Source organism: Barbus barbus (genome assembly GCF_936440315.1).
Source record: "Barbus barbus genome assembly, chromosome: 24".
Taxonomy (NCBI): Eukaryota; Metazoa; Chordata; class Actinopteri; order Cypriniformes; family Cyprinidae; genus Barbus; species Barbus barbus.
In genome coordinates this window covers 2,354,586-2,381,703 of record NC_136752.1, presented here as the reverse complement: position 1 = coordinate 2,381,703, position 27,118 = coordinate 2,354,586, and the positions used below count along the sequence as shown (strand labels likewise).

The following is a 27,118-nucleotide window of genomic DNA, read 5'->3' as shown; positions in this document are numbered from 1 at the left end:
TTTTTCATTCTATGGCGCCTTTAAATAAACAAATGCTTTACTTTTGAACTTTCTATTCATCAAAGAATCCTAAAAAAAAAAACAATGTGTCACAGTTTCTGCAGAAATGTTGGGCAGCACAGCTGTTTTCAGCATCGATAATAATCAGAAATGTTTCTTGAGCAGCAAATCAGCATATTAGAATGATTTCTGAAGGATCATGTGTGTCACTGAAGACTGGGTAATGATGCTGAAAATACAGCTTTGATCACAACAATCAATTACTTTTTACAACAAAAAAAATATTTTTTAAGATTGTAATTATATTTTACAATATTACTATTTTTACTGTACGACCTGAATTCCGGAATTGTTGGGACGTTTTTTTTAATTTGAATAAAATTAAAACTAAAAGAATTTCAAATCACATGAGCGAATATTTTATTCACAATAGAATATAGACAACATAACAAATGTTTAAACTGAGAAATCTTACAATTGTATGCACAAAATGAGCTCATTTCAAATTTGATGCCTGCTACAGGTCTCAAAATAGTTGGGACGGGGGCATGTTTACCATGGTGTAGCATCTCCTCTTCTTTTCAAAACAGTTTGAAGACGTCTGGGCATCGAGGTAATTAGTTTCTGGAGTTTTGGTCTTGGAATTTGGTCCCATTCTTGCCTGATATAGGTTATAAATCTGCTGCAGAGTTTGTGGTCATCTTTTACGTATTTTTCGTTTAATGATGCACCAAATGTTCTCTATAGGTGAAAGATCTGGACTGCAGGCAGGCCAATTCAGCACCCAGACTCTTCTACTACGAAGCCATGCTGTTGTAATAGCTGAAGCATGTGGTTTTGCATTTTCCTGCTGAAATACACATCGTCTGGAGGGGAGCATATGTTGCTTTAAAACTTTTGAGCAGTTATTGTGCCTACCAAAACATGTAAGCTGCCCATACCGTATGCACTTATGCACCCCTATACCATCAGAGATGCTGGATTTTGAACTGAATGCTGATGACATGCTGGAAGGTCTCCCTCCTCTTTAGCCCGGAGGACACGGCGTCCGTGATTTCCAACAAGAATGTCAAATTTGGACTCGTCTGACCATAGAACACTTTTCCACTTTGGAGCAGTCCATTTTAAATTAGCCTTGGCCCACAGGTTACGACGACGCTTCTGGACCATGTTCACATATGGCTTTCTTTTTGCATGAGAGAGCTTTAGTTGGCATCTGCAGATGGCACGGTGGATTGTGTTTACTGACAGTGGTTTCTGGAAGTACTCCTGGGCCCATTCAGTAATGTCAATGACAGAATCATGCAGATGAGTGATGCAGTGTCGTCTGAGGGCCAGAAGACCACGGGCATCCAACAAAGGTCTTCGGCCTTGTCCCTTATGCCCAGAGATTTCTCCAGTTTCTCTGAATCTTTTGATGATGTTATGCACTGTAGATGATGGGATCTGCAATGCCTTTGCAATTTGACATTGAGGAACGTTGTTTTTAAAGTATTCCACAATCTTTTTACGCACTCTTTCACAGATTTGAGAGCCTCTGCCCATCTTTACTTCAGAGATACTCTGCCTCTCTAAGACATCCATTTAATAGCGAATAATGTTATAGACCTGATGTCAATTAACTTAATTAGTTTCTAGATGGTCTCCCAGCTGAATCCTTTCCAAATTTCTTGCTTTTTCAGCCTTTTGTTTCCCCCTTGCCAACATTTTGGAGACCTGTAGCAGGCATCAAATTTGAAATGAGCTCATTTAGTGGATACAAGTGTAACATTTATCTGTTTAAATATTTGTTATATTCTCTATGTTCTATTGAGGATTAAATATTGGCTTGTGTGATTTGAAAGTCTTTTAGTTTTCATTTTATTCTAATTTAAATAATGTCCCAACACTTCCAGAATTCGGGTTTTATTTTTGATCAAGTAAACATAGCCTTGCTGAACAGAAAAGAATCTTACCAACCCAAACTACTGAATGGTTTTCTCTACATCAGCTGGTGGAATGATTTCATTACAACTAATATTATTACTACATGTAAATATTATTTAAATTGTATTTTATTGTATCAGTGTTTGTATAATAAGACACTGTGGTGTGTGCACTTGATTTCACTATCAAAATCACCTCTCACGCAAAACAGAGGCATATATTAACCAATACTATACAGTATATGTCCAATATCCACCAAATCCAAGTAGCTTAAGTTAGTTACAACACTGTGTACATTAAATGAGTTGTGAATGAAGTTTCATGAATAATATAATCTATTTTAACAATCACAGTCTGGTGTTTTCCAAACACCGCTGCTCTTTTTTAATTTCCATAGAAATAGCAAATGTCTGAAACAGTGATCATTTAGACACAGGGAGAGACTGTTCATTCAGGACACAGATGTAATGCTGTAGATGTTTCCAGGCAGAGCTTTCATTTGGGGTCTATTTACAGATCAGACTCATCCACGAGATCCACTAGGATCTGCTGTCAGAACATCTGTTTCTCTCTCAACAGGTGGGTTCTGGGTGAAAGAAAGCCTCTTGCTTTTATAAGTATAGAGTTTAGATCAGACCATCAGGATGTGAGAGACGGAAAATCAAACGCAAATTGGCCAAGAGCTGCTGGCAACCCTACAATTTATATCTATCTCCTGATTTCACTGCTAAAAATAAATAAAAAATAAATAAATGAAACTTACACCACAAAGGATTTTGAAAACCTCCGATACAAAAGAACATGCTGATTGGTTGTACTAACACCTGCTTCTCCTTGATTGCATTTATCCATTTGCATATTTCCATCACACTTTCATCACTGTCAAAATATTGATTACTTATTTTAAAAGTACATTAAAAAAAACAACTACTACTTTCACTCTAAACTGAAAATTTGCTTTTAATTTCTCTCAGGTCGTCCAAGATGTAGGTGACTAGTTTTCTTCAGTAGAACAGTAAAGAAGATTTTTAGTTGAAACCGTGGTTCTTGGTGATTCATAAAATGCAAGTCAGCAGCTACTTAAAGAGTCAAAAAGCACAGAATTTATACCCGTGGCTCCTAATGATATAATATCCACTGTGTTCTATGGTTTATTTTTCAATAGGATCAATCAAAAGAAGATTGAAATGGCCTGAATATTGAGTCTGACTGTGTCCGTTAGTTAGCTTACAAGTGCCCGTTCACTTTTGCCCAGGCCTGCCCAAAAATAAAATTCTGCCTACGCCACTGCTGCTGGGCTTTATTTTTTAGTAATAGTGCATATGCTTAAGACTTGGCTATTTACCAAATAAGTAACTACATGTGTATGGATTTCTTCATGAATATTTATGATTTTCTGTTAGCACAGTTATGGAGAAAATTACTTGGCTGAAACACACAAATATACTGCAAATATTAGAGCACAAAGCGACACCATTGACCAATTGCAATCAGTATCCCCAGTACAGTAAGCTAAATACAGCCTGTGTAAACAGGAAGTTAAACTATGGGCTCAGGCATCTCAGATAAGTGAACTTGCAGCAGGATTACAGAGCTGCCGCAGTAATTGAATTGACTCGAGGGGAAAGCGTGGCACTCACAGCGAGACGTTAATGGCTGCAGGTGAGAACAGCGGCATGGATGTCAGAAGGTGTGTGTGTCCCGCCGTTTCCTCTATAAACGCCCATTGGGTAAACACTCATTTCTCACACAGGCTCCAAGCAACTCCAAAAGGTCAAAGGTCGGCCGCGTAAACTAAACGGCGCATCCAGATGGCACTAGCGTTCAGCCAAGAGTTACTGGCAGAAAATGAAACAGGTTCATGAGCGATTTTTGATTTATGCAAGTGCTTCCTTATGAACATGTGCTGGAGAGTTTGGAGAAGGTTTGTGTGAACTGCTCATTAATCACTTCAGTGCAAAATGAAGAAGAAAACAACGAGAGTGACGGAGGAAAGATGACAGACGGCTCGACATATTAGACGAGCGAGTTTGGCCGGCTCTCAAAGCCACAAGAACACATGAACACGAGTTCAGATCCGCAAAGCTCAGATCTGAGGCTGGTTTAGCGAGTACAGAGCTGTGGTTTATGTTAGTATGCTGCCCAACACTGGACAGAGAACTAAACCACCACACCACTAATTACACACGGCTAAACCCAGTTCAGCTTTCCACTCAACAGACCTCAGACCTCACAGCTCGGGCTGAATATACCCAACAGCACTCTCAAAACTGTGCTACAGACTCCAGCCGACGCACTGTCTACATAGGGAGCGTGCAAATGAAATGGAAACCCACAAGGACTGATTTGAGCTGCTCTTCATAGGCAACAGCAACACAATCAAAGCTAACAGCACAGTACTTGCAATTAAAAACTTGCAAAGGTGTCTAGTGAAAGAAAGTTCTATTCCAAGTGCAGCACACGTGAAGTGCTCAACATGGTGTCAATGTTAGACAAATTCACTTGTCAAATATCTTTGCAGAAAAGATGCATGAAATATGAAGGCAAATACTGTACAAGCTTTGACTGTATGTTTAAACATATCTTATATGTTCCGAAAGAATATAAGAAAAAGGTTAAATATTTCCTAGCCAAAATGTAGGCATTCAGTTTTACAGGTCAACTCAAAAAATAAATGTTTTTTGTAAAAACAAAATACCCGCAGCTTTCAGCCTGTCACCATATCAAACACTGAAGTAGATTTTCCTATTCCACTCCCCACGTGTTATTGTAGCATAAGCAGTTGGGTCATTTTTTCTCTCTTAACTGCTATCTCTGGTGCATTGCCAACTAATTGTAACATTTGCTAATATTTTTATTCAAAACCACAATTCCTCTATTTAAAAATAATAAATTCATGGTAAAACATTACATGCAACTTAAATAAAATAGGGGGGGGGGCATACCCAGCTCTAACAGCGCACACTGAAATGTTTTAATGCTGTTTTTCACAATGCATTATTGCATTCACTACAACAGATGCATGTCATGCTCCTTTTGAAATTGGTCTAAAAAAGAGAAATGTGTTTGACTTCAACTGAATGTTTTTCATTACACCACTGAAATTACATGAATATTCAAATTTGTCTTCAATGAACAGCTGTGATGGATGGATTGCCTATTGTTGCCACAGGTTTGCAAGTATGCAATTATGGTGGATATTTGTCAAGGTTTTGCCACAGGACCGTTGGCCAGCAGTAAAACTGTTCATTTTGTAAGGGTCGCTGCAGGTTCACCACTGCAAGTTATCTGAGAAACAGTTTTACAGGCAGGCGTTCTGCAGGAGCAATACTGTCATTTAAGGGGGCGTTTGATTGGACAACAATCTGCTTTCCTCCCTGAGTGTCATCAATCCTGCTTTCACAGAAATGTGCATACAGTATCTGCTAAAAGTACACTAGCACACAGATGACCGCAAAGCTAATAAACAAACTAAAAGTCACAAAACCCCAATTTCATGGGGTCTTTGAAGAACGGTTCAGCTTGTGAGCTTGAAAAGACAGCAATTTACAGAGCAGCTTCACACACAGTGGAAAACAGGGCAGTGCTTTCAGAACGTCCAAAACAGCAAATTCAAATTGAAAAATTCAGCAAAATTTATTGAAAAAATTCAATAAAGCACAGCAAAATAACAACAGAACACACCCATTTCAGTTTGATCTGCTGCTCGTTTCACATGTTAAGGGTGCATGTGCTGAAGTCGGGCGCACACTCTACGATTTCAGTGATGTTTCTGTTAAATACCAGCTCTCACTGTATGAGTAAATCGTATGTGGTTTAAGCCAAAGCTCAGGATTTATGTATGGTCCGATCCTCGAGCTGCAACTTGACTGCTCACACCATTGAATTATGTAGCCTCCATCGCTTACGTCCAAACCACATGTTTCTGTTTTAGGGCAGGCGGTTCGTAGCTCCTCTTCGACTACGCAATACGTTCACGAGGGCTTATCAAAATTCTCACATGTCAGAAATACATTCGATTGCTGGTCGGGAGAGGCTAATCTCAGCATATGCTGTTTTTTTCAACAGGGTAATTCAACTTCTTTAAATCAAGAGGTGGAGACTATTTAATCAAAAAGAGAAAAAGAGTAACGGAGAGGGAAACTAACAGTCATGACATCAACTATTGATGGTTTGATGTGAAACAGATCTCCGTGTCTTGTTCCAGAGGGTGTGGGAGTTCAGTGTGAGCACAGACAGCAAATCCTCAGTCGATGTGAAATGTGCAGTGCATTAGTGTGTTCAGAGGTCTGATGTTCAAGTCACTCCTCAGTGGAATCAGAGCATGACTGAGCAGAAGAAGACTTACATTGCATTCAAGTTACAGTTTATCAGCTCTAGCTTTCCCTGAGAATCGAACCCATGACCTTGGCGTTGCTAGCGCCATGCTCTACTATTTGAGCTACAGGAAAGCTAACAAATGACCTTGTTTTTTGCTACAAATCATTTAAGATTTCTAAATATGTAAAGGAGCTCTGCTGTGATTGGCTAACCTTGTGTAGATGTAGTTCAAACTAGCTTTCGAGACAAAACTTAAAGAACAACTTATTTAAACACACATCTGCAGTGCTGACACTGATTATCAATGTAATCTCATGTTTTTATTGAAAATCCCATTTACAGCAGTTGCACGTTTCTTTGAGATTCGTTTAACTTGAATTCTACATCCTGTAATTCTACAGGGGCTCCATTAGACTAGTTGATTCTGAATGACCAAAGGCACAGCTTAAACGAGATCTGTTATCTCTCAACATTCAGAGAGGAAACAGACCTGTCACACACATCCCATCTGAGCTCTCTTTGATTGCTCATGAAATGTGAATAACTGAAATGGGCTGTTGGGTTTTTGGCAGTGATGTAAAATGCAGGCATTCACATTCAGATCCCTGCCGCTCCGGCCCCAGAGCTCATCTGCTGCTCAGAGAGGAATCGCTCAACCTTCAGCGAAGGAAAAAACTGCATGGTGTGAGGAAAAAAACCCTACAAATGAAATGCATTCATAATGAATCATTCTGTGGCATTAAATGCAGGGTTAATGACCATTTACCATAATACCAGGGTTACCGCTATTACAATAAAATGTGGTAACCAGTCATCAAAACACACATGAAACAAAACAACCAATTCTGGAAACCTCTCATACTGACTGAAGGAGATCTTGCACTGATTTCACAGCAGTAAATGAACAGCATTTTTGGCAGAAACTACATTTTCGTAAATGTGAACAATTGCACAGAATTGAAATGCATAGTGGTCATTATCTAAATAAGGCTAATGAAGTAGATGAGAAGCGTCAGCGGCTATCAAAACACAATCTCAGTGCAACACTGACGCTGTCACAACACCCTCAACAAGATGGCTGACAGAAGACACTCAAGATGGCTGTCACACTTCCCACAACCCTAACGCGACCGTTCCGCGCTAACAGCCGGATCACAAACTGCCTACGCCACCTCTGCAGCACTTAAACACTTCAGTCTGAACGGCTCGGCTTCTTTAAAAGCGTTCTCATTTTACAGGCCAGTGGAAAGACTCTCCTTCATGGCAGTGACCCACATTAACAGGAACGGTCCCTTTTGTCAGGCAAACATTGGACAGGAGATGTAGAGCGGAAAGCTCTGTCACTGCGCTCAAACGCTCTTCAAACGCTCACAGAAGCTCAAGCCCTTCAAAAGCACTTAACCAGTCGTTCAGAGCCAGCAGCACTACAAGCCAGGTACAAGAGTTTCAGGAGCAGCATGGTTTTGTAGTTTCCAAAATTTAAAATTGAAAGGTTTTAAATAATAATATATCTTGTCCAGAGATAAATTATCCAGTAAAAAGTTACAAATGACAAAACACTGAATAGCGTGTAGCCTTACACCAATTTGCTCAGACTCTAAAACAATTAATTTGAGTTCTCACTCAAAGCTCCTTCTAGCCATGTGTCCTTAAAATAAAAAATTATCTTATAATTATGAGTTGTATTTAGCTCAATTTTGCTGTTTATCACTTTTTGTATAAATGAGTGACCCGTGTTTAGTGAGAATTACTGCTACTGTACAGTCAGTATAACTGAGATCATCTTTTTTTTTTTTTTTTTTATAAATTGCATCCAATATAATTAAAAAGCTACTGCCTCGAGTAGGAATGTCTATAAATATATATTTTTTTCCAAGTACGCACCATCTTAGAAATGCAATGTTCATATACCACCAATAAACACACTTTAAAAGGAGAGCTATTTCAACATATTTCTTAATGCATTAATCTTGATTTGTTAGTTTTATAGCCGGAGTGTGAACCAACAAGGCTAAAAGCAGCCTAATATTTTTAATATGACATCATTTGTATTTAACATGATAACAATTTAATGGAAACATTGTAAGTTACTAATTATAATGCTTACATTTCCTCGCTTATTCAAACAGCAGCTACAGAAACATTTATATTACCAAAGATTACCAATTTAAAAAACACTCCCGTTATAATCAGAGAAGCTCTCTACACTGAATGATGAATAAATCTCTTATACTTACATTGGGCCTCATTCATAAAACACAAGCAAAACTATTTTTTGTGTAAATCGTTCGTAAAGCAGTTCTGCAATATTTTCCAAATGTTAGTTGGTTAGTTGGATTCCTAATCATAGCAACCACAGCATCTCAGCGGGAAAATGATAGCGTTCTCAAGTGCCACCAGCTGGCCATTTTCTCAGCTGGCTAAAAACTATTTGATGGACATGTTAATTGAATATATATTGTTATATTAGTCTTTTTAGCATTTATGCAATATACTCGAGCCAAACCTGAGAAAGTAGACCAGGATATTCCACTGCGCTCCTGGACAAGCGGTTTGCCCAGCTGTAATTCATATGCGGGGAATATGCTAATTGTGAATGAGCGTTCACGAGTGCCCTATTTACGAATGATTGAAGTTCATTAACATACACGTTTAACTAAAACATCGGATGTTTACGAAGCATTTGTGAATCCAGAGGAGAGTTTTTGGGAAGGTCCGTTTTACGCGCAAATTACTCAGAATTTACTCCTATATTTACGAATGTTTCATGAATGAGGCCCATTGAACGTACACTATATTGCCAAAAGTATTGGATCACCCCCTTCTAATGAACATGTTTGACTACTTTAGTAATTTCCATAAGTACAATGTTTAATGTTTAAGCATATAATGATATTCTAGGGAATTGCGTGCTTCTAATTTTATAGCAACAGTTTGGACAGAACCCTTTTCTATTCTAACATGACGGTGTCTCTGTGTATAAGACACGGTTCACAAAGACATGATTGATTGAGTCAGTGTGGAAGAACTTGACTGGTCTGCAGAAAGCCAAGTCCTGATCCCAGCTGAACACCTCTGGTGTGACTTTATATGCAGACCTTGAGCCAAAAACTCATCACCAAACACCAATGACTTGTACAGACACTATAAGGACAAAAGTATTGGGACACCCCCTTCTTTAGATCAGAAAAAGGCACTAACAAAACTGTGGCAACAAAGAAGAAAACATAGCTCATGTATTTAAAAATTGTATTTCAATCTCTGTTGAAACAGTTTTGAAAGTGTATAAAATGACTGTACCCTTATACAAGTCATTGGTGTTTGGTGATGAGTTTTCGTCTCAAGGTCTGCATATAAAGTCACACCAGAGGAGTTCAGCTGGGATCAGGACTTGTCTTTCTGCAGACCAGTCCAGTTCTTCCACACTGACTCAATCAATCATGTCTTTGTGAACCGTGTCTTATACACAGAGACACTGTCATGTTAGAATAGAAAAGGGTTCTGTCCAAACTGTTGCTATAAAATTAGAAGCACGCAATTCCCTAGAATATCATTATATGCTTAATGCTTAAAGCCCTAATATTAATTAGATAGTATTACTAGCCTGATAATAATAATAATCATCCACAGACAACATCTCTAACTATCGTCGATACACGATATCGTCTACAGGCACAAGGCTCCCATATACATCATATAACACACACCCTCAAAATTAGTTTCAATGTAGCTAGCTATTTTTTAGCAAATGTTTGAAGTGTAGTCAACTACTTTTCCCAAGCGATCATCTGACTGCAGTGTAGAAGCAATTAATCAAAATAACTGTTTTAAAATAGTTTCTCATAAAGCTGCTAAAGGTATGGACTCCAAGCTCTGTGTAGGATGTGCAGAACATGACAGTAAAATAAAGCAGAGAGCAGGGTGGATGAGGGAGTGCTGTGAGAAACGGCGTTTACACGGTCAGGTCAGGGTTGTGTGTGCACTGCAGTAACCTTCATTCCATTCAAAGCCAGTTGGACAATATCATCGGACCAAACACTCCTCCAGTGGAAACGGGAGCTCAGCCCGGGCAGCGGCAACTACTTCATCAGGTTTTACAGCTGGAGATTTATGTGTGCATTAAATGAAATGACAATCAGTGTATGCATAAGCATCCAGAGGCCGATCCATGAGGCGGATCTGAGTGCCCTCAGCTGAGACATCCAAATTTTACATCTGAGCTGTTTCATAAAGAGACAGATCTCCACATGAACACCACTCAACCACTTTTTTGATGTTTATGATAGCAGAGGGGCATGAGAACTTACTCTGGTAGAAAGATTAATAAAGAAGATGAGAAACTGTCGGTCATTTCTTTCAGCATTTAAATCAAAATCAATCAAGTTAAACCTTTCCCAAATCCAAAACCCCCAAATCCAGTGTTCAAGTAGATTTAAAGGGGTCATATGATGCGATTTCAAGTTTTCCTTTCTCTTTGGAGTGTTACAAGCTGTTTGTGCATAGATAAGATCCCTGAAGTTGCAAAGACTAAAGCGGCTCATTCAAACATGCCCCCACATGTCTTGGTGTGGGCAGATTTGCAAAACACCGCCCAAATGTATATGCAAAGAAAGGGGGCGTGATTTTTATTCTCGCTGTAGTATTGTTGCTGCCGCCGGCACCATGTCCTGGAGACACTGTGTTTCGTTGTGAAAGCGAAACTACTTTATTTGGGCTTCCAACAGAGGACACAACTAGAAATCAGTGGTTAAGTTGTGTTTACAACACTGTTCCAGAACAGTTCAACCCAAATATTAGAGTGTGTGCAGCGCATTATACGGAGATATATTTCCTGAACCTGGAAGAGTAGCCTGCCAGCTGTGCTCGAAGGCTGTTTCTATAAAGTGGGGCAATTCCAACTTTGCAAGGACAGTTTGGTGCTTCTGACTCACAGCCTGTAAGTACATTGCAATATTTAAAGAATTTGCCACTGACATTTCAAACGTGAGTTTTGAGCAGTGTAGAGTAGTGCTTGTTGTTTGTCGTTTCTCCGATCACAAATGCAGACATGGTAATGTTTACACGGCGCGATGCTACGTAATGCATAAAAAGACTGTATAAGTCATTAACTGGATGCAACAAATGCTCCGTTTATAACGACTTTTATTGTTTTTGTGTCATTGCGCCAGGACACGGCATCACAATACGGTAAGGGGCGTAATATTTCCGTCTCACACTTGAGGTATTCGGCCAATCACAACGCTCTGGATAGCTGGCCAATCAGAGCACGCCTCGCTTCTCAGAACGATGATGTTTGTAAAAATCGACGTTTCAGAAAGGCGGAGCCTAGAGGAGCAACAATAATGTACAGTAGGTGGAAAATAATGTGTTTTGTGAATCTTAAACCGCATAAACACATTGCATTACACCAAATACTCAAAATAATGTTATTTTTAGCAGTGTCATATGACCCCTTTAATGCCACTGAACATCAGTAAGAAACTATCAGGAGGTGGATCACATGAGCGTCAATGCCTGCACTCCCATTGGTAGTCACCAGTAGATCAACATTGTGCATTTCCAACAGTCGCTGTTGGCTATGTCGCCTTAAAGTACTAAGCATCATTGAAAAGGAGCAACATCCGGTTGCTTTTTTGCAGCAAAATACTATCAGTGTGAACACCCCTTCAGGCAGAATGATACAAAAAACAAAAGTAGCATCTAATGTGTCTGTGCTAATCCACCATAACTCAAAATGTATCCCTGTAGGTGTAGAGAATCCTCTCCAGGCCTTGTGCTCACTTACAGTTACAATGAGTCACTCAGCCACACCGTCCAAACGACTCCCTCAAGGACTGAGACATCAACCCATGCAGCTAGCGTCTCTTAATGTTTGCAATTATGGGAAAAACACATCATGCAAATATGTTTGCATCACGTTATAAAAATGTTCTGTTTGCAGAGAGTGCAGGAATGGACCATAATGAACATCGTGCACATCAACTAATAATAAACCAATATAAACTAATGATCCTTTTTAGTCCACATTTGTCTTCTTCTGTCCATCTTTTTGTCTTCCCCCTTTCCAAACTTCTCTGTTTTCCAGTCTATCTTTTTATCCACATTTCTATCTCTTTCTGTCCGTTTCACTGTCTCTTTCACTCTCCATTCTTCTCTCTTTTGCAGTCTCTTTTTATCCACATTTGTTTTTTCATGTCCATTTCTGTCCATCTCTTTCTTTTCCTTTCCATCCTTCTCTTCATTCCATGTTTATCATTCTCTCCATATTTCTGTCGTTTCCTGTCCATTTTTGTCTACATTTCTCTTTTCCTGTCCATCTCTGTATTTTCTTTCCATATTTTTCTTGTTTTGTTGTCCATTTCTGTCTACTCCTGCATATCTTTCCATCCACATTTTTTTTCTTTCAGTCCACATTTCTGTCCATCTCCCTATCTGTTTTCCAGTCCATCTCTGTCCAAAGTTGTTTTTTCCTGTCAATTTTTGTCCACATTTATGTCTCTTTCTATCCTTCCCTCTCTGTCTTTTACCTTTTAATTGTTCTATCTTCCCGTTTATCTTTCTATCTGTTGTTCTGTTGTTCCCATCCATCATTGTGTCTCATTCTTCTGTTCATTTTAGCCCACATTTCTCTTTTTTCTGTCCATGTCTTTCTTTTCCCTTTCCATCCTTCTATCTTTTCATATCTTTCTGTCTGCATTTCAGTCTCTTGCTGTCCACCTCTTTATATTTTTACTTTCCATCCTTCACTCTTTTTCATGTCTATCATTCTTTCTATATTTCTGCCTTTTCCTGTTCATTTTTGTCCACATTTCTCTTTTTCTGTCTATATCTGTATTTTCTCTTTCCATCTTTTTGTCTTGTTCTCTTGACCATTTCTGTCTCCTCTCCTGCTTATCTTTCCATCCACATTTCAATCTTTCTGTCCACATTTATGCCTTTCCTGTCAACTTTTTGTCCAAATTTCTGTCTAAATTCTGTCCATCTCCCTGTCTCTTTTCCAGTCCATCTTTCTGTCCACGGTTTTTTTTTCTTGTCCATTTTTGTCCACATTTCTGTCTCTTTCTATCCATCCCTGTCTTTTCCCTTTTCATCCTTCTCGTCCCCTTTTTATCTTTCTATCCACATTTATTTTGTTCCAGTCCATCATTGTCTCATTCTTCTGTCCATTCCTGTCCACATTTGTGTCTTTTTCTGTCCATTTGTCCACATTTCTGTCTCTTTCCATCATCTCTCCATTTTTCCCTCTTCCCCATTTTTCTTTCTATCTACATTTCTGTCCATCTGTTTATCTCATTCACCTGTTCATTTTTGTCTTTTTTCTTTCTATCCTTCTCTCTTTCCCCTGTCTATTTTGTCCACATTTCTATCTATCTATCTCTCTCCCCGTCCCTGCATTTTTCTGCAGAAAAAGCCCTTCTGTTGATCGTCTGATATCAAAATGAAGACATGTACACGGCCCATCTTTGTCGACTTTTCAGATGAGAGACGAGTCAGATGAGAGTCCTCTAAATGATGTTCTCAAGTGAATGTAGACTGCAGCCCATGAGGCCAGCTGTGCACACAAACACAGTGAGAAATAATGATGAATGCATGCCTTCTAAATGCAGCGAAAATTACAAAATATCAAACCATCATTTTGTTCAATTAATTTGCTCAAATGTGTTAGTCAACCAAGCGTATCAAGCAAGATGCAACAGCTATTATCATAAAAGCTGCGATGCTGTTCTCCTTCAGGTCCTCTTCTAGTGAAAGTCTACCTGACTGAAAGTGAAGGCTGACGACCTTCTCTGTTCTCCTGCCTTGATTAATAACTTAATATCTTATTAATTAGGGAATTTAGCTGAGAGTGAAATGCTTTAATTTCCCTGAGCAGAATCTCCTGTCTGAAAACGAGTGATTAAGCGTCGGAGAGGTGAAAAGTGAAGGTCGCAACGCTCCGCTCTCCCCTCTTGTTCGCGTGTTCTTTGAGCGCATTTAAAAAGCTTAATTGTGTCACGTATGACAGTACTTTGACCAAAGCCTTTTTTTCCCCCTTCGGCACTCCACACGTTTTGTCATGTAAATGGCAAAGTATTTTCAGATCCCATCCGAGGAGTGTTCAGAGAGCAGGAAAAGCAGTTGAAGGAAGATTAATGTTCTTTTACCTGCCTATTTTCTCTCAACTTCTTTAGTTCTCCAGTAATGGCTTTTACCCTGACATGATAAGACGCTGCTGCAAATTTGTTCAAATGTTAGCAGCCCATTAAAACATTCCTAAATCTGCCTTACTGTTTCAACAAGCCCAAGGGCAGATAAAACCATGCGTTTCCACTCTCACTTTGTGTTCGCTCAAATTGGAGACTTGCCCCACTTGCCTCAGACTCTCCAGCCAAGAAGTTAGCGAGGACATGATTGCGCGCAGTGGAATCTAAATCTAGTTTAGTCCAGCTGTCTGACGGACTCACCCTGGGGCAGGTCAGAGGGCAGGTACGGCACTTCTTGAGCGCTGACATGTGTCCAGTCGAAGTCGTCGTAAAGATCCTGCTGGTAATCGCACTGTGCTGGGCCATCATCGAAGGAGCAGCCACCTAGAACAGAGCATCATTATATACACGTTACAACTCAAACACAAATGCACAGCTTTATTAGCACAGCACCTGACAGCTTTCGGTGAATGAGACACACACAGCGAGATCCAAAATCTGTGACCACTAGTGAAAATGCAAACAGACTATTTTTTTTTCCAATACAGAGAAAGTCACAGTATTAAACCCACCCAAATACATGTTTTCTAGTACAGCTTTCATTTGAACATTGTTTTGTTACAAATTTATGTAATACATGTTTTTTTTTTCAAAGTGACATTGTCAAATTAGGATTATGAATGCCACATTTTCATTTTGATCCCAGACTTTCATTTATAAAGTGTTTATATGACACTTTCTTTTTTTTTAGTATCATATAAATACTTGCATATGATCATGATATATGAATATAAGGGTATATGAATATGATATGTGACAGTAATGATCATTTAAGTGTTATACATCAAAGTACCGTCTGATAGCATCACTGTACCATGTTCAGTATTTTTGTTAGGATAAATACCCCTACTGATTTACCGTATGTCAGAAGAACAAGGCACTTTCTGCACATGCCCAAATCTAGTGCTCTGGTTTCCTCATATCAAACGTCCTCTGTTTGTGTTTCTCAAGTCGACAATCATGTTCTTACGACAACAACCCTTCTCTGACGCAGTGCCAGACTTTGTTACTCATTTACAGAGATTACTGATAGCTCAGTCTTATTATGAAAACTGCAGGCGAAACGGGGTGATAATGAATAATAGCACATACAGTCAAAGACTCAAATCAGCCAACAGGAGCTTTATAAACCTCTTACAGCCACACAGACCTGCAGAAAGCATAAGTCATCTGTGATTCATACCGTTATGAACACACAGAAACAGCCGGTTTGGTGTGTTAGAGTTTTGGTGCGGCAGTAGTGTATTACACACTTACAACATAAAAAGACAGTGTTCCCATCAAGAGTGTGTCACGTCCTGCAGCAATTCTCTCTGCCAATATCCGCCCGTGTGTGTGTGTGTGTGTGTGTGAGTGTGAGTGTGGCAAAACTACCTCCCCTATTCAGTTCATGAGTGTGAGTGTGAATTGTTCACACCCCACAGGATGTTGAATTGATGTTTGAATTGAAATGACAGGATGATGAATTTACTGAACTGCAATTCAAAGAAATTTACACAACAGATGAATTGCATTAGTAAAACACAAGCTTTGAGACCAGATATAAATAATTCATTTTGACTAAGTATGCCGATTTATTCCATGACATGTACTATATATATTTTACACTACATAAGCATTTTATTTTCTGGTGCTCTGCCATCATGATCCATCAAATAAAATATATTACAATTAAAACTTTTATGTAACTATATACCATTTAATACCAATTTAATATAAATGCAAATTCCTAAACACACACACAAACAGATATATATTGTTATACAGTATATTGATATTTGCATCAGCTCCCATCTGAGCCCAACAATAAGCTGCAAGACAAGGAACTGAGGTAAAAATTACTTTATGGGCACATTTGTGCCGTTATTTGATTCTTCTTTTAGTATAATAAAGTCCACCAGTGAGGTAAAGGAGAGTAAAATACATTCCCACCCAACATCTCCACCCCCTCCGATCGCTAACATTCAACTACAACTTGCAGACTGGCTATTCATCTGAATGATTAACTATCATCATCTTGAAAAACTGTTTGACAGGCCGTCATGACTGACTCAGAACTTGGTAGTGACTCTGAAGCAGTGTATTCATTCTGTGACGTTTTCTCACCTGTGTAAAGGTCAGACGCTCCGTGTTTTACATCCACTGACCTTTACAACCTCTCAGTGATTTCACAGAGAGAGCAGAAATCCAGACAGATGAAGGTGTTAATTAAACGGCTCTGCATAATGTTGGAAAATAAATATCTGCACCTTCCCAAGAGACCACACAAATTTATCTCCGCAGCGAGGGCTGTGACACGAGCCCAAAGTTGCACATGGAAATGAGTCCTCATCGTTCAACAGATCTCTACACCAGACTGTGTCACAACAAAAATTACAATAATCTCAACTTTGAGACACGAGCACATTTCACAGGTTTTCTAGTTGCAGGATAATGCAATATGTAAGCATAACAGACCTGAGCTGTGTGTTTTAATTTCATTTTAAGGGAATATCCTGTGCCAGTGTGGCACAGACTTAGTTTTGAGCGAGTAAAACACCCGTTTCCTACATTTTGCACTTCAAACACATGCAAATGTAGGAAACGGCTGACAACGACTTCTGCAAACAGACCATTGCAAGAGTGGATTGAGTGTGTAAATGAACCGAAGAAGAAGACACAGAAGAAGAAAGCTGACTTCCAGAGGGCAGGAGAGACGTCTGCACACTTAATCTGACTGATTATAAAGGCAGACTAATAATACCGCTGTCATTTACTGCTAATCCACGGATTTAGTGCCATGTCATGCTAAAATCATTTGAGGCACACAAAATTAAAAAAGACGTGCCACATCCAAGCGCACTAATAAAAGTTACATTATGAGCTGAGCCTCAAACCTCCAACAACACCATAAAACGATATTTCGTCTATTACTGATCAAATTGGCCATAAGCATGAACATGTGTGGGTGGATTTTGTTTAAAAGTGCAAATATCACCAAAAAATGGCATATGCATGTTTATTATTATTTTTCTGTTTTTGTAATATTCATCCTACTGAAAGATCAGTCCAGCAGATAATGTAGATGAAGATCTCTGAATCTTACTTTAACAACATGTGAAAAGATGAAAACATACATCAACATGGGTTTCATCTATAGTTTATATCTACGTAAAACCTCCCCGGACCTGAACCGAGAATTAACTCCTTTCTTACGCACAATCTTAGCATTCTCGTCTTTAGTTCCTCTGTGAGCGCTGGGCATCGGTTAAATGTATTTGCAAAAGGCCAGTGTGTGTGATTTTAAACACTTAGCCAAACAAAGAGACTCCCGAACCAAAGCCAAACATCTTCAAATTCAAGACAAAATACAACACCCACTGAATCGTCTCGCAGCGTTTAATTTATCTGCAGCACAGGAAATTGAGCGGCGTCTGCCCACATTCGCACACACATAATATTCTCCAGCATCACAAAACCAAACACCTCCACACACCATCTGACTCCCTTTGGCTCCGCCGAGGACCGGAATAGCCGCGGATAGCTGGCCCGAGGACAGAGCGCTGACAATAACGCCCGCTTATGTACCGAGGACAGAATTCATCTGTCTAAATGGGGCAGTGGCTATTCAGGAGCTGCAAATCACCACAATCCCACTGCCTTATGCAGCAAATATCTTTCATAGCCCACCGGGCGCTTGGCGTTTCACGTTGTGCAGGACAGACGGGCAGAGCGCTTTAATGAGTCCATAACACGGCGCTCCGCTCCAGATGGGCCCGAGCGCGGCTCCTGCATTCAGCGACGCTGCAAGGACACTAACTGGGATGATTTGCATACTAATCCACGGCTGCAAATATTCAGCCTTGCTAATGAAATAATAGCCTGCTCTTCATTTACATAATAAAATAATTATTGTGTCTGATAAAACCTCAAGGGCAAAGTCCCCAATAAACACGGGTTAACAACTCCATCCCCGCACGCTCATAAACACCCACTTATTAATAGCCATCTTTCCCTGCAAAAGCGCAGGACACAAATCAGCATCAAACCAGCCCATGTCCTCGAATTAAAACTCAGCAATCGATTCCTAATATTGCAAACTAGCCAGATGTGGAAAACTGTATGGCGGGAGGGGATGGAATCAATCATAAAGCCATCAGCTGCTGAACTAAATTGAAAAACACAAATAATGATCCAATCAACATGAAGAAACACAGATAGCGCTTGTGTTGTTTCGGGTGAAATGGGAAAATGTTATTTTACAGAAGGTTAGTCACAGACAGCGTCAGATTAATCAACTTTGCTAGAGATCTCATAAATAAAACCTCCGTTCTGCACTGCTCTGCTTTACTACGTTCAGCTTTATTTTACTCTGAGCCATTCATACCTACAGTTTTTAACCCTGAAATGCAGCTAGAATGCCAGCATAAGTTGTTTAGCAACCAATCATAAACTCAATAATGGTTTCTTCATAAATTCATGAGCTTTACAAAGCTGCAAAATCGTTAAAGCGCTGTTCAGTTTCAGTTAAAACTGTGAAAACACATTAACTGGAGTGTTATTTTTACAGTTTTGCTTTGAAATGTCTATAAGACAAACTGATGCTAGTGGAACTAGCTCAAGTCTCTCCATGACTAAAAATGAAAAGAAAGCAAAAGATAAGCCAGCGCTAAAAATCATCTTGGTTTCATGATTTCACATGTGAAAGCCTGTAGCTATACAAGATGACGGTCAACAGTGTTGAAGAAACAAACCACTTCGGTGACTTTCAAAACCGCTGCTATGACGGCTAAATGGCTTCTCTCACTTTTACCTAAAACAAAATGTTCAATTATGTAGAAATAACAAAAGGTGACACTTGTCTGTAGGTAAACAATACGTGTCACTTCCTCCACTGTGCCTGAGTGCTTTGATTCACAGCTGCAGAATGCTTTGACCGCAGGTTTACGGATGTTTTAAAGCAATCTTTGTGTGCTTCATTGTGCGTTCGCCGAGTGGACCGAGAGTCTAATCTCGCTATTAACATTATTCCTGAGAAAATGGAGAAGCAGTCTTCTTGAAGGGCACAAAGTTATTTTCTGCTTGTAGAGCAAAATGTCAAAGACGCACACATTGTAAATGGATTTCCTACCAATTAAAACGGCTGAAAGCAACACCTTCAGAGACTGTCAAAATACTCCTTAAACCCCTCGCCGAAAGCGCTGCCGGCACGCCTGCACAAAATCACTGAATCACTATACACAAGACGGCCATTTGCATGCCAATTAAAGACTGCTGCCATACACAGAGATAACAAAATACATGAACAATTGAAAATGCATCTGTCAAAAACAAACAAATGGGAATGAGCAGCATCATTTTCATTACTCAGAATTTGGGGTGTAAAACAGTCATAAAAATGCAACAAAATGGCTTCAGTTTCTTGATATAACTGGTTGTTTCCTGAGATTTGAGGCAGAGATACGGCCTGCACATGTTCAGTGCGAGAGCTGCGTCGGGCGCAGATGATGTTTTACAGCCAGCCATACGCTGGAAAACCTCTGCTTGACATCGGCGAGCTGAAACTGCTCCGCACCTCTGACCTGCTCCAGCAGACCCACGCATCTGCCTTCGGTCTCACGAGGGAATCGCTGAGCCTTTACAAATCACTGCTGAAGAGGTTCACACAGAGTCAAACATCTCCTCCGTCCCGTGTAACACAAACCCTTGCTGGGGTGTGGGACGGGGGCGAAAGAGAGAAAGAAAATAGTAGCTGAAATCAGACACTGGCACGTCTAAGCCCAGGGACTTTAAACAGAGACAATGAAGCGCTGCAGAGGAGAGCCTTTGTGTAGCTGAGGCTGTTCTACTGGAATTCATTCAACTCTATGCAGTTCTGTCATCAAATATTTCTGAATAAATCTGTAGTTTGTTGAGCTACTCAGAAATTGCAACTAAAGCCATTCTTGGTTACATTAAGGGTGTGTGATATTGAAAAAAAAATCTTATTTTTTCGATAAAGATAATCAGACGATAGTTTGCCGAGTGTGTTATTGTGCTGATATCTGACTACCGTTGATATTCTTCGTATTCTGTGTGGTCAGTTCACATCAGTGATAGAAATTAATCTTTTCATATAAGTTTAAATAGATTTTTACCTTTTATAGGCAATTTTACCTTTAATAAAGCCATTTTTTCTGAAAGTCTGCATCTTTTGAGTCAAATTGTTACATTTAATCAGTCAATTAGAATAATAAGACATTTAGGCTGTTACTAAAAACAAATGACACCCGTATCAACCAAATTAATCTTTGCAAAAGCATCTGAATGGCATTTAGATGCATTTAATTTACCCACTGTTTAATAGAACAAAGATTATCGGAGTAAGTTTTACAGGAAAATATTAGTTTAGTCTCTCTGCTTCAAAATATCATGCATGCAAAATATCATGCTTGCTTGGCGTTTCATTGTAGTAACTGTGAATTTTACTACCAATATCTGATTGACATTTTTTTTAGTGCATGCTAAACTGTAATGTTAACGTCCCTGCATTATCATATTCAATTACAAAATAAATTATACAAATCAAATACATTTTAAAGGCTATGTACAATTAAAAACCGCAAAATCAGACCAAAAAAAAATGTGTGACTATTACTATCTGTCATTTAACATATCTATCCTAAAACAATGGCCAAATATGGGTGTCTGGTGTGTTAAAACAAAGAGCACGACGAAGGAGTACAAAAGGAGTTCTTTTAATTATCCACTGACTGAGAAGGGCACAACCAAACATAAATCCAAAATAATAGCAGACAAAAGGAACATGGGAGAACACAGGCTTTAAATACTAAACTTAATCATCGGGAAACAGAAATAGGTGAGGAACTAATTTAACTAATCAGGAAAACTAGGTCAACGGAAGACATGGCAAAACACAACTAAAACAGAACAACATGTAACATTTCGCCCCCTCCCGGAACGGTGCGTCCTCGCACCGACAAGAGTCCAACAGAGGAGAGAGGGTGGGGGTTCAGGAGGCGGGCGTGGAGCAGACGAGGGACAGGCAACAGAAAAGGGGCAGAAACAGTCCAAGAAATAAGTCCATGGGGGAGTGGAGGGTGGGAGAAGCCTAGGGTCCGGAGGGCCTAGGCGGAGCCAGCGGCTCAGGCGACTGAGGAGGAGGTGGGGATCTGGAATGCCGCGGCGGAGCCAGAGTGATGGAGGACGAAGGTGGAGCTGAAGGGAAGGATGAGCCTGACAGAGCCGGATGGACAGAGTGACGAGGCATAGCCAGAGGAGTGGAGTGCCAAGATCGATGCGGATGATCGACGACTGACCAAGGTGAAGCCGGAAGGATGAGGGAGCCCGGTGGAGCTGGTGGGAGGATGGGCCACAGTGGAAACGAGGGAGTTATGAGCCAAGGTGGAGCTGATGGTTCAGAGGACCGAGATGGAGTCCAGGGCTCAGAGGCTTGAGGTGGAGACAGGGGATCCTCACACCTTGGCAGAGCTGGAGGCTGGAAGTCCCGAGACGATGGATCAGAGCGCCCAGCTGGCACAGACTGAGGGTGAGCTGTGGGGCTGACAGGCACCAGTGGGACTTGGGCTGAGGAACTGACTGGCTTAAGAGGAGGCGGGAGAGGGAGGCTGGGAGGGAACACGGGAGGATTTGAGCTGGGCGGAACCAGCTAAGACGCAGGAGATTCAGGACTGGACGGAACCAGCGGAGACACAGGAAAGGGAGTGTTCTCCGTCAGGGCTGGACGGAACCAGTGGAGAAACAGGAGATTCAGGGCTAGACGGAACCAGCGGAGACACAGGAGATTCAGGACTGGGTAATACCTCCCCAAACCAGTCAATAAGATCCCTTTCGAAGATGTCCAAAAGTTGCTCAGAATTGTTCCCAGAAACCAGTTGCAGCTCACCCTCAGTCGCGGGAGTGTGGGCGGGGCTTCCCTCCAAACCCTTGATCACCACCAAAACTCCCTCGGGGACGGACGATGTTGCCAGCTCACACACTTGGTCAGACCACTCCTGAGGCTCAGGCTCCGGGGTGACGATTGGCTCAGTCGCAGGTCTCGGATCTGGCTCATGTGTCACGGCAGGCTCAGGCTCTCCGTCTGAAGTGGGCTCTGGCGAAATCTCCGTACAGCGGGATGACGGCTGGCTGGTCTCTGGTATGTGAGTGGGGGTGGAGATGTCTTCCACGGCAGGGCAGACGGAGAAATACAATCCATTTTTCTCCAGCACCCACTCCACACAAGCGGCGAAATTCTCCTTTGGACCGTCCGCTGGCAGGCATGCCTTACGCCACTCGCTCAGGTTGGCGATGTAGAAAACACAGAGCGAGCGGTCCGGGAAGTGAGTAAGGCACTCCAGATCGATAAAGTCCCTGGTGTGGTCTTCCAGCGGACAGTCCTGCTGCTCCAGGCAAAAAAGCTGGACTGCGGGCAGGTCCATAATGGGAGAGGGAAGAAAAAAAAAACAAACAAAAGAAAAACGCTGCTAAATAAATACTCAACTGAGGGTCTGCTATTCTGTAGTTTGGTGTTTAAAACAAAGAGCACGACGAAGGAGTACAAAAGGAGTTCTTTTAATTATCCACTGACTGAGAAGGGCACAACCAAACTTAATCCAAAATAATAGCAGACAAAGGAACATGGGAGAACATAGGCTTTAAATACTAAACTTAATCATCGGGAAACAGAAACAGGTGAGGAACTAATTAACTAATCAGGAAAACTAGGTCAATGGAAGACATGGCAAAACACAACTAAAACAGAACAACATGTAACAATTACATAATTAGCTACTTTCATCTAAACAGAAGTATTTAGCTGGATTTTGTGGTCAGCTCAGCTTCTTTTATTTGATTCTTCATCTCAAGAATAAAAAAAAATAAATTACTGATAGGCCGCTTATACAGCCTTTAACTTTTTGAACTGTTTTTCTCATCAACAAAGAGAGTTGCAATTTGGCCATATCTAATTATTACTTTTCATACAGTGGAGATTAAGGATGCTTTCTCACCTGCCTCATTTAGTTCGGTTGAATCGCACTAGAGTTCGTTTTCCCTCTTGGTGCGGTTCGTTTGGGCAGGTGAGAAAGCAGCAATCGCACTCGGGTGCGCACCAAAAGCGGACCAAACAAGCGTACCGAGACCTCCTTGAAGAGGTGGTCTCGGTACGCTTTCAAACGAACCCTGAAGCGGTTTGTTTGTGGTGAGAACGCGATCCGATGTCAAACAGACCCAACTGAAAAAAGAACTGCGCATTTTTGGACTAAACCAGCTGAGCAAACAGTTGTCCCTTTTCCACCAAGGCAGTTCCAGTGCTGGTTCGGAGCCAGAGCCTAGTTTCAAACCGGTTCTTTGTTTTTAAACATCCAAAGCACCAGCTCCGAACCAGTAAAAGTGGTTCGTAAGTAGGACCAAAACATTGCTGGGCTAGAAGAAAGAACTGCTTGCGTCAGGAGCTGGGGGCGGGGTTACCGTGACCAACAAGACGAACAGAAATTTGGACCGCCATATTTGAAATAGCAGCTAAACGCTAACACGTTTGATTCGCCGTGTTTGGATGCCGATGTAGGTTCGCAAAGCCATGAACATCAATAGCAACACAACGTCCCCCATTGCTGATAGTTTGTTTAGGCTTGTCCGGGATAGATCGGCGCTGCGTGGACCGGTCGGTGCGAGGCATATCGGGGTGCTGTGGGAGCAACTGGAAAGCAGACAGCTCTTTATGCTTTTGGATCGCTCTCGCGGTGCTTTAGTGTGCCGATCGATCGATCTGCGTGGTGCTGATACTTTGTACAGATGCCTGTTGTACCGCGCTAGTGATCCGAAACATGAAACGTATTCAGTGACGTAAGATCTGGCTCTGTATTGGCTCTCTAGCCTGTGGAAAACCAACCGGTTCTTAAAGCGCTCGCCAGTCGAACTAACTAAGAACCGGCTATAGCACTGGCTCTGAACTAGCACCTGGAACTGCTTTGGTGGAAAAGGGGTAAGTGTGGTGTGAAAAGGAACCAAAACGGCTAAAATAGCTACAATGTATAATTTTTTGCCTTTGGTCCGGACCAAATGAACCGAACTACAGATGTGAAAGCACCCTAATATAGTGTGTGTGTGTGTGTGTGTTGTAATTGCATCAACTCGCTCTGCTGCAAACACTGCAAAAAAATGGCTTATCTTACTTAGTATTTTTGTCTTGTTTCTAGTCGAAATATCTAAAAATTCTTAAATCAAGATACTTTTACTAGATAAGCAAAATTATAAGATATTTATAAGATATTTAGTCTTAAAGGGCTAGTTCGCCCAAAAATGAAAATTGTTTCATCATTTACTCACCCTTAAGTAGTTCCAAACATGTATGAATTTCTTTGTTCTGCCAAACACTAAGGAATATATTTTGAAGAAAGTTTGTAACCAGGCTGTTTTGGGGCACCATTGACTTCCATAGTAGGAAAAAAAAATACTATGGAAGTCAATGGTGCCCCAGAACTGCTCTGTTTCCCACATTCTTCAGAATATCTTAATTTGTGTTCAACAGAACAAAGGCATTCATACAGGTTTGGAACTACTTGATGAAACAATTGATGAAACAATTTTCACTTTTGGGTGAACTAACCCTTTAAGATATTTAGTCTTGTTTCCAGAGGAAAAAAAAAACTAAATGAAGTGCATTTTGATTACAAAAAATAAAATTATCTGCCAGTGGGGTAAGGGAAATATTCTTAAAACAAGAGTATTTTACTTACCCCACTGGCAGATAATTTTACTTATTTTAAGGAAAATTCACTTCATTTAGTATTTTTTCCCCTGGAAACAAGACTAAATATCTTATGTCATTTTGCTTATCTAGTAAAAGTATCTTGAAACAAGACAAAAATACTAAGAACGATAAGCCATTTTTTGCAGTTTGAGTAAGAGCGTTTGTTGCGCTTCGTGTTGGGAAAATCAGCTTGTTACTGGAAAAGCTGGGGTGTTTTGAAAACAGCTGAAGTATTGTCAGGACTCTGAAAATGAAAGAGTTTTACACTTACTCTTTTCTTCCATTGTCAAGATCAAACAATCAAGAGCCCCCCTGCAGGGCGTTCACAGTCACAATCACACAACACTGAGGCCTCTCTGCGTGCTGATTGGCCGGCTCTAATGATGTCACACAGGGCCAGAGAGGCAGACAGCTTTTGAATTGCAGACGCACCTTCTCTTTACACACGAGTCGTCCCATCCTCCCAACAAAGAGAGGGTGAGCCTGACCTACTCCACACAGCCTTTGATAAAAGCTCTCTGAAGGCAGAGAGAGAGTGCGCTAGCTGCTTTACTGATGAGACGTCTCCTCTGTAGTTTAACCTGTCCCCACGCTTTCCTTCTGGACCATTTTACAGCGCCAAAGAACAAAAGACGCGAGTCGGCAGCATATAATTACCCACGAACGTGTGCGACAGTGTGCAGTCTCTCTCTCCGACAATAAAGCGCCACTGTGGCACTCTACACGCGATTACCTGACACTTAAAAACACAATATTTCTGCCACGCCGCAAAGGGAAAAAGTTTGATGTGTTCATATGGAGGTATAGCCATGAAATGTCAGGATATGAATAAAAATGACGTTTCCCGTTCAGGAGAGAAAAGCGTTTCCACAGGTAATCATCAAAGTGGAAAGCTGTGGTACAGGTGAGAGCTGATAAATTCACGAATAAACGCTGCGGAAAGGGCAGCGAGGCCTGGACACGCAACGCTTCACCTGCGTTTATATCGCTGCGGCGGAAATGCGGGGATCTGGTCGTAAGCTGATTTACAAAACGGGGAAAAAATCTGAAAGGACAGAGTTAAGAAGCGGGAAAAATGATGACTAGGTGAGTCGAGAGAGCGAGTGTGTGTGTGTGTGTGTAATGGGGTCCACGGAGGATGGTGTACTTCAACTAGCTGTCACAGTGCTTGAAATTTCTCACATGCGTTTGAGGAACTGCAAACAATCAAGAGTGGTCAGTAAATGTGCTGAGCGTGCAAGAACGCACTCGTCTGCGAGATCTAGTTCTCGTATAATCTCCTGCTCTAGCTGAAGCCCAGGTGAGATGACAGTGAAAAATAGGCTGTGGTTTGAAGTCGGGAGGCCACGGTGAAAGCATGAAGCTTTTCTGTCTTTTTGCATTACGGTTGGAACACCCTGCTGAAAAGACCAGCCTGTGCTCTGCTTTGGTCCTCAACAGGTTTCTTATCTAGCCTAACCAGTAAGACTCCTTTGGGTTGACCAGCCAATGAAGCTCGCCCAGTGTCTTTTAAACTGTGTTTTGGTGTCAGATCTTCTCAAGGACAACTGAGAATTTTTAAAGGGTTATTCTACCTCAAAATGAAAATTTTGTCTTACCCCATCACTTACCCCCATGTTGTTCCAAACTCCTAAAAGCTTAGTTCGTCTTCTGAACACAATTTAAGATATTTTGGATGAAAACCGGGAGGTTTGTGACTGTCCCATTGACTGCCAAGTAAATTACACTGTCAAAGCACAGAAAAGTATGAAAGATGTCATCAGAATAGCCCATCTGCCATCAGTGGTTCAACCGTACCGTTATGAAGCGAAAAAAATACTTTTTGTATGGAAAGAAAACAAAAATAAGGACTTTACTCAAAAAATTCAGCACCAGTAGCGACAAAACCGTCCTAATT

At 40.8% G+C, this 27,118-nt stretch overlaps 1 protein-coding gene across 3 annotated transcripts in view; it reads right to left on the bottom strand.

Moving 5' to 3' along the window:
• Positions 1 to 27,118, bottom strand: part of LOC306844072 (receptor-type tyrosine-protein phosphatase kappa) — a 185,958-nt gene that overhangs the window by 126,700 nt on the left and 32,140 nt on the right. For all 3 annotated transcript variants that reach the window (XM_079375948.1, XM_079375947.1, XM_079375949.1), the window contains exon 2: positions 14,691 to 14,813. In XM_079375948.1, the coding sequence (XP_079232074.1) occupies positions 14,691 to 14,813 (123 nt within the window). The remainder of the gene's footprint in view (positions 1 to 14,690; positions 14,814 to 27,118) is intronic.